The 8718-nt window shown below is 40.0% G+C and overlaps 1 protein-coding gene across 1 annotated transcript; it reads right to left on the reverse strand.

The window, feature by feature from the left end:
* Window positions 1–1504: 1504 nt before the first annotated feature.
* On the reverse strand, window positions 1505–6984 carry LOC113021281 (glutaryl-CoA dehydrogenase, mitochondrial-like). The gene is made up of 12 exons (XM_026165856.2): window positions 6844–6984; window positions 6504–6619; window positions 6176–6208; window positions 5922–6062; window positions 5735–5797; window positions 5176–5346; window positions 4911–5040; window positions 3580–3796; window positions 3357–3460; window positions 3105–3230; window positions 2581–2741; window positions 1505–2369 (listed from the first exon to the last, which is right to left on the reverse strand). Exons 2-12 carry the CDS (start codon window positions 6604–6606, stop codon window positions 2296–2298), a joined length of 1323 nt encoding a protein of 440 aa, XP_026021641.1. The 5' UTR covers window positions 6607–6619; window positions 6844–6984; the 3' UTR covers window positions 1505–2295.
* Window positions 6985–8718: the final 1734 nt, after the last annotated feature.

An 8718-nucleotide genomic window follows, 5' to 3' on the forward strand; every position in this document is an offset into this window, starting at 1 on the left:
CCGGGTGTCCAGCTCTAGGAAGAGTCCTGAGCTCTTCCATTTACAGATGATCGAGGCCACTGTGCTTATACCCTTATACTCCAGATCTGTGCCTCAGTATATAAAAACAAAAACATGTGACTCTCACTAAACAAATGCCAGTGAACTGCTGTAAATACTTTCTGGATGCACTGTAAGGAAAAGTTCAGGGTCATCTGATCAAGCTCCGACTTTACGAAAAATGAAGGCTTTAAGTCTAATCCCAAAACCCTTAAGAGAGGGTGTCTGTCTCCCGAATCCAAAGTGGGATTTGGTTCCACAGAAGAGGGGCCTGAAAGCTGAAGGCTCTGCCTCCCATTCTACTTTCATGAACCACATTAGGAAACAGTCTGAGAGCAAAGTGCTCTGTTATGGTAGAAATAGATCCAATTCATCAAGACTTTATATTTAAAGACAACAATTTTCAATTGAATTCTGGATTAACAGGGAGCAAATGAAAAGAAACTAATATGGGAGAAATATGGTCTCTCGTTCTAGTCCTTGTCTTGCTGCAGTGTTTTGGATTAACTCAGGCTTTTAAGGAACTTATAGAGTGACCTGAAAATGAAGTACACTAGTCCAGCCTTGAAGTGATGAATGCAATAATTAGTTTTTCAGCATCAGCAAACAGTCCTACATATTTGTTTAACATTGTTACGACTGATGCCATGAGGTGTTGTTTATCATGTAAATTTTGTTATCTGATTATAGTTTTCACCTGTTTATCTTAGTTAGGGAGGTAAATTATTGTAATTAGGTTTGCTTACTTTGATGAGGTAAGTTTGATGGATATTTCAGATAGTTTCCCTTTGTTTGTTGTTTTGGTATAAAGTCCATCTGGAAGTTACATCCAGCTCCATTTTTAGGGCTAATTACAATAGCCTGTTTTATCTGAATTTAGAAGCAGAAAAAGATTTTTATGTCTTTAAGACATTTCTGCAGTTTAACCATTTGCTGTGTATCACCTGGCTTCACTGATAGATAAACCTGCATAGCAACGAAAATGTATTCTGTGCCTTCTAATAACACTGCCCAAGGGAAGCGTCTATAATGTAAATGTAAACCCAGACACTGACAGCCATTAACCCTGATAACTGCAGCAAGTCGCCATACAAAAACATGAAATCAAAAGCTGATTAAAACAACCTTTAAGCTTATAATAAACCCTTTCAGTTTTTTCACGTCGAGTTGATCCAGTGAGCTCGACTGTTATTTTACGTTTCATTTCTGCTCACTGAAAAACAGGATCAGGCCAGGAGTCCTGACATTTTTGAGTCACACAGGTGCAGAGATCTGCTCCACATGTGCTGTGTCATCTGAGAAAGATTAAACTACAACAAAGTGAGACGAGGATTATCAGTGAAATCCGCACCCAACCCGAATAGGGCAGCAACATTCATTTAGATGAGGAAAAGGCAAAGACAGCTTGGATTTGAGAGGTGGCATTAAGCTCCTCGTGGACAGAAGAAAGAATCCTGAAGTCAGCTTAAACTGAACAACTTTTATTTCCCGTCAGACACACAAATTATTTTCACACTTTATGAAGTCTTGTATGTAACTTGTACGTTGTCTCTTAATCATGTACAAATATAACAATGCCTCACATTCTTCTACTTTTATTTAGATAAAAAGTCTTGAAGTTGTCACCAAACCGAAAATGAAAGCAGGGCAAAAAGATGTAGCCGGTCTCATCCAACCTGAACGTCACTTCCTGTACAGACATTTGTTTTTTTTAATGTTTATTTGAGCGCTGATCAACAACTCTGACCTCTCGCAAATCATGCAAAGTTATGATCCATTAGTGTTAGATCCTGTAAAGTGCTACAAGTAATCACAGTATACTGTGTCTGACACACCAATTCAACATTTCAAATGCATGACACTTCACAAGCAAAACAGGCATTTATGTTTTGTAGCTTCATAACGACAGTTTTATCTTTTTAACGCAACTATAACGCCAGTGAGTCTGGATCTTGAGCTTAGTTGGAATTATTCAAAATACGTGTTTTTTCAGTAAAACAATCAATAAAGTCGCTTCCTGTTGTGAAAAAATGTTCTTTAGGGTGTAAAAGAATCTCTTCTGAAGTATTTACGCTCTACAAACCTTGATTGACATGTTCAAAACATGACACGTTTTTCCCTAAATAACGCACTCACGTATGCTTTTTACAATCAATTACGTCCATAAGCGATCTGAAGCCTGCTCGTGACTTCTAACGGTTTTGATGCAATTTGCATTTCTGACAGCTGTCTTGTTGTTTTGGGAAAACAGAAGAACTATTTGCCCACAGTGAAGGACTGCAATCCAGTGATGGCTCTGCCCAGGATCAGGGCATGGATGTCATGGGTACCTGGAGGAGGAGATAACGCAGGGGTTACTCATGTGGAGGTGGGGGCACAGATGGCTGCTGCTGGGGATTAATGCGCTCCTACAAAACGACTCACTTAGTGATGAGGCAATTTAGTTAAAATGGACTTTTTTTGTGTGCATAATCTGCTCAATCAAAACCAAACCTCGTAGCGCACTTAAACACATATTCAGACTGTCAAACAAGTCCTCACCTTCATAGGTGTTGACAGCCTCCAGGTTCATGACATGGCGGATGATGTGGTACTCGTCGGCTATCCCGTTTCCTCCCAGCATGTCTCTGGCCTGCCTGGCGATGTCCAGGGCTTTACCGCAGCTGTTCCTTTTCAGCATGGATATCATCTCTGGAGACGCTCTGTTAAGGAAGCAACAGACTTGTTAAGCATTGTTTTTCAATGAAGTGTGAATGAAGTTGTGTTTGTATCTTTTTACTGTACCCAATACCTTCACATGACTACACTACAGACACCCAAAATGAGACTGAACCTTAGGTAATCAAATATTTATCATTTCGATGACATTCAGGCTCTACTCTTTTAGCTTTCAGCCCTTTATTGACTCACGACACTTCTGAGACGCACTGAGGGATGTTTTTCCCCTCGTCACCCTGACAGAAAGAGACCACAGCGACTATTTAGTTTGAAGGATGGCAAGAGGTGCTAAGAGTCTGCTGCATCCCATCTAATGCCCTTTAGTTAGAGGATAGAGGTGCTTTTACTTCTTCTCATCAATAAGTCTGCCCAGCTGCAAACAGGACTGCAGGCCGATGGCGATTTCTGTCAGCATGTCAGCCATTTTTTTCTGCATCAGCTGATTTCTTGCCAATGGTACTCCAAATTGGATTCTGTTGTGGAATAAAAAAAACAAAAACAATGTTATTAAGAATAATTAATACACTACATTAAGATAAGTAAATTAAATAGAGTTTAAAAATGTGGATTAAAAAAAAAATGTAATTTGTTCATCTGACCTGTCGAGCGTGTACTGACGAGCTGCATGGAAACAGAACTCTGCAGCACCCAGAGCACCCCATGCGATACCGTAACGGGCGTTATTCAAGCAGCCAAAGGGACCCTACAACAACAAACAGTAGTCATGAGTGACAGAAACTATTCAATTAATAAGTAATAAGTTAGTGATCGCATAAAACAAAGGGATGAAATAACATTTTCTAAACATGCTACTATACCCACCCCCAGGCCGGATACTTTAGGCAGCAGATTCTCCTCAGGAACCTCCACCTCGTCCATGAGGATCATCCCGGTGGCCGAGGCTCTCAAGGAGAACTTCCCTTCGATCTTTGGTGTCAAGAGGCCCTTCATGCCGCGCTCCAAAATAAAGCCGCGAACCTTCCCGTCGTCGCATTTGGCCCAGACTACGGCTATATCTGCCACTGGGGAGTTGGTGATCCTGAAAGAGAAAGCAAATGAAACAATATCAAGACACATGACAACTTTTGTTTGTTTTTTTATAAAGCACATAGAACACCTATATTTTATAGTATCATACTGTAGCTTTGTGGATGGTTGTTACCATAAGAAATCAACCAGTTTTGACCAATTACAAAAAAATGTCACGATTTTTTTTTTTTTTTGGGGGGGGGGGGGGGGGGGGGTGTAAATTCATTGTGCTACAAGATGTAAATTGCACATAAAGTTTTACAGAATTAAATTTTATTTTAACTGCTAAACAAAGATAGGATAGGTATGGCCCTGAAAACAATAAAAACGACACTAGTAAACTTTAGTATTAAACACTACACTGTTACTGTTTTAGCTGTGAAGAGCTCCCCCGTGTGTACATCTAATGACACAACACACTAAGTAGGAAAATTCTTAGAGGTTACAAGAAGTGAAAGAAGATCAAAAAACAAACCCACAGTCACACACACACACACGCGGTTAAAACCGATTGTACCAGAACAAACAAGTCAACTCTGTTTATACTTTGCAATTTACAGAGAAAACATTCAGAATATTATGAATACAATCAACATGTCATATATTTACACTTAGAAAAACATGATAAGGCAAAGATGGACACATAGGCATTAATGGGGTGCATCTCTCAAAATAACTTCCAAACGCATTATTAATCCTTCAAGCCCTCCTGTCAAAGAGCCAATCATCTGCTTTCTTGCAGCCAGGCCAGCAGACACATGCACGTGGTTGAGAATTTGCACTGCATTTGTTCGGTGTTCTTGTGGGATGAGTCAGAGCTATCGTGTGAGCCCTGGCTGAATAAAACTGAGTAATACTGTAAATTATGCACGTGTCGAACAAGTAATGTCGGTTTTGGAAAATACTTTTAAACCTTATTTTGGGTCAAAGTTACCACCAAACAACTTTTCAGTAGATTGTATACAATTCTACCAGGATTTCTATGCGGGAACCACAAAACTGCACACTTCCAGTAATTTAAATATGTGGCGTGGGCTTGTTAACCCAAAATAACTGGCAAACGTATTTTTAATATGGCTGCTGTGTGGTTAGATGTGTCCTAGAAGGACTGTGACACTGCTTACCATGTCTTGGAGCCAGTCAGAGTGTAGGTGCGACTGGATGGATTGTATTTGGCTCTGGTTTCCATGCCTCCGGGGTCACTGCCATGGTTAGGCTCCGTCAGCCCAAAGCAACCCAGGATCTCTCCACGAGCTGGGGCAGAGTGGATCACACAGTCAGTAAGACGTATACCTGAGCGCTCATGAGGTCTGCATTGGAGTTTCACAGTTAAACCGTCAATATCAGAATTATTGTTGATAAAGTATTTTTACTCTTTTCCCTTCTTACCCAACTTGGGGAGGTACTTTTGTTTCTGCTCTTCTGTTCCATAGGCATTAATGGGGTGCATCACCAGAGATGACTGCACGCTCATGGCTGAACGATAGCCGCTGTCCACTCTCTCCACTTCTCTGGCGATCAAACCATAGGCCACGTAGCTTGTCCCAGCACAGCCGTAACCTTAGCATTCAACACAGGAAGAAGAGCAGCAGTGACAGTGCATAAAATGAGGACATATCTGTGTAGATTCTCAGTCATCCAGGTCATAGAAGCTTAAAGAGCTTGGAAAGAAAGCAAAATACAGTAACTCTCTTTCCAAACACTTTTTAGACATACAAAAAATAATGTTAAGTATTATATAAAAAGAGGAAAAAAGTGTAAAAGGCTAAAACGTTTGTTATTGAGACTTCCCAAAAGCAAACATTGCACACAACTTCAGTGTGCACAGGTCCACAGTCCATGCTGTGTCATTAATGTACAAAAAAAGAAGAAGAAAAGCCTGTTTTGCAACTGAAGTACGATTAGAGTTTACAGCTTTTCATTAAAACCAACACGTGACTGGACTGACCTTTAATAGTTGGACCCAGGACACCCATCTCTCCCATCTCTGACACGATTTCTCTGTGGAACACTTGACATAAAAATGACAAAACCAGACATGATGTGCAGTTATGTAGCCAACACGTGTGTAATACAACACTAAATGAGCAATCTAATTGCATATACATGTGGGTAAATAAAAAGCTCTCTCTCACCTTCGTTTCTGTTCGCCATCAGGATTCGAGGCATGAGTTTCTCTTGACAGTAGGTCCGGAAGGAATCTCTGATCATGATCTCCTCCTCAGTTAACTGACCCTCCAGGTCCAGGGCATCACGCCAGTCGAACTGGACCTTCGCTATCAGGCATTTAGAGAAGCAATTTAATACTTAAAGTCTAAAAAAATGGTTCTGGGTTAAAGGTACAATTTACAAATGTTATTCAGAATTTTTTCTTAAAGTGAACACGTACGTGCTTTAGGCTTCTGCTCTGTGTTCTCTGCATCTGTGAAGGAACAACAACAACAAAAACACGCAACAGAAAAACATTAATACTATGAACTAAGGATTTGTGACTATTTAATATATCCTAATATACGATAAAATATTGTTTTTTTCCCTCTATAAAAAAAGCAAATGGAAATGCAAGTGTCATTTCGAGAACACTATCTGAACTGAAGGTATATTTATTTCTGTATCAAGCGCAGCTTCAAACTTAAAACCATTGTATTTCTCCCTGTGGCTGTCAACTTTAAATGATAAATCTGAACATCATGCTGATCATAACGACACGTACTAACCGTGTGTGATAGGTGCTGCAGTTCCCTGTGCTCTGGAAGCTGTGATGAGAGCACATCTGTGAGGGTTGACTAAGAGACGACACACAGCGCTTCTCAATGCCATGACGAAAACGGGTCTAGAAAATAAGAAGACCATTAAGATCCACGATTCTTTATCACTTAGGCTAGTCAGGCTAACCAGTGCTACATTAGGTAACTTCTGTAGCTAAAAGCTAACAGCGCTAGTTCACTACTAACTTGGGAATTAATGTGCTAATTTCCAAATAGCTAAAATAAAAATGTATTCTGTGTTGAGAATAACTGTTAATACTCCAATGACAGCCGTAAGACCAAGTTTTACCTGCGTCAAGTGGAACAACTTATCCTCGACCTAGCTCTTCTTAGGTTCCCTGGATGACTTTTACATGACTGGACGTAAACACATTCAGTCTACGTCATCACGCAAAGGCCGTGACAAGTGTGGCATAATGCCTTAACCATACGCCTCTGACTGAACAGTACTCCACTATTCCCACATAGAATCAATCATCTTTCTAATGAAGGTTACACACATAATATCCGAGACCAAAAAGGTAACACTACAACCGCTCGGCTTATTTGTGGCCATTTATTATCACTGAAAATGACCGACTTTAAATGACTCTTGGGCAGCTGTAGCGCACTCTGATTGGCTCATTAGCGGGGGAGTGGCAGTTTGTGCTCCCGTTTCCCAAAATAAAAGCGTGATCGCTACAAGGAAAGATCATGTCAACACCCTAATTCCAGGAAGTGGACGCCAGATCATAATTTCGTTTTTCGTTTTTTTTTTTTAAGATTTTTTTTTACAAATGGATTTTACTATCAATTGAGGAATTTTAAAATAGCGCAGTTTAGTAATTGTCTGCTCCCTAATAACATTTCCTTTCAATTCGAATCAGTTTTACTTGAATAATGCCAAATCACAACAACAGTCACCCTTTATAAGGTAAAGAAACTACAAGCACTTGGTGACAGTGGGAAAGAAAAACTTTCTTTTAACAGAAAGAAACTTCCAGCATAAGCAGGCAGGGAGGAGCAGCCATCTGCCAAAATAGGTTAGAGGTAAGAGGACAACACAGTAGTGAGACTGCTGTGAGTATGATTAAGATACCTTCAGTTTATGTCTCTTTTGATTTCAAATCACAAGATCTGTTACACCACATATTTACACTTAAATATTGTTTGTTTTATTTGATAGCATCTTAGTTTCTATCAGATTTTTTAAATCAGTGTCAATGATTATGCATATTCTTTATTGTTTTTATCTCTTCAAATAGCTGTTCAGCACTTAGTTTGAAAGCGTTTTATAAATAAAGTTATTATAGGTTATACAGTAATACTTAAGCTATTTTTTTGAATCCATAGCGTCTGTTACGTCCCTCTGCAGCCCCTAATCATCTCAATGTGTTCAGCTGGTGCTAATTGGCCACACCTAGGCAGGTGTGGATAAAAGCATACCTGAGGCAAACTTCCAGGGAGCTCACTTGTCTTTGCCTTGGTGGCACCAGCCATTTTAAAGCTAAAACCTCTTCTCACCTACACTCTGGTATTCGTCGGTTTTTTTTATGTTGTGGCTTTTGAGCCGGGTAGTAACATAAGTGGGGGCTCGACCGGGAACGATGCTAAAAACAATAAAACCCTAACTTTACCTAGCTAGTCTTCAGTGGTGTACAAGGCTCGAGGTAACTTTAAACGCACCCAGCTGAAACACACTAAAGGGACGTTGCTCAATCACAGTGAACACCATCCTCTCACCCACCTTAAAAGTCAAACAAACTGATATTCAGTCTCCACAAAAATGTCCAAACAATCCTGGACGAGCCCCCACTTATGTTATAACCCAACTCAAAAGCCGCAACATAAAAAAAAGATGAATACCAGAGTGTTAGTGAGAAGAGGTTTTTTTTCTTAAAATGGAATACCAGGTTGGTTAAAATGGCTGATGCCACCAAGGCAAAGACAAGTGAGCTCCCTGGAAGCTTGCCTCAGGTATGCTTTTATTCACACCTGACTAGGTGTGCCAATTAGCACCAGCTGAAAACATTGAGGCGATTAGGGGCTGCAGAGGGACATAACAGTCTCAAACAATAAAAAACCCGACTTATTAAAAAGAAGCAACATAGCCCAATTCAAAAATCTGTCTTAAAACAGCTCTTGTCATTTCTTGTCTCTTCCTATGCCACAGTACATTTGATAA

Source organism: Astatotilapia calliptera, chromosome 4, assembly GCF_964374335.1.
Source record: "Astatotilapia calliptera chromosome 4, fAstCal68.1, whole genome shotgun sequence".
Lineage (NCBI taxonomy): Eukaryota > Metazoa > Chordata > Actinopteri > Cichliformes > Cichlidae > Astatotilapia > Astatotilapia calliptera.

Coding starts and splice junctions, on each gene's coding strand:
- LOC113021281 (XM_026165856.2), bottom strand. CDS start 6,606: ATGGCATTGAGAAGCGCTGTGTGTCGTCTCTTAGTCAACCCTCACAGA. Junction 3,461..3,579: donor CTAAAGTATCCGGCCTGGGG/GTGGGTATAGTA, acceptor TTGTTGTTGTAG/GGTCCCTTTGGCTGCTTGAA. Junction 2,370..2,580: donor GGCTGTCAACACCTATGAAG/GTGAGGACTTGT, acceptor CTCCTCCTCCAG/GTACCCATGACATCCATGCC.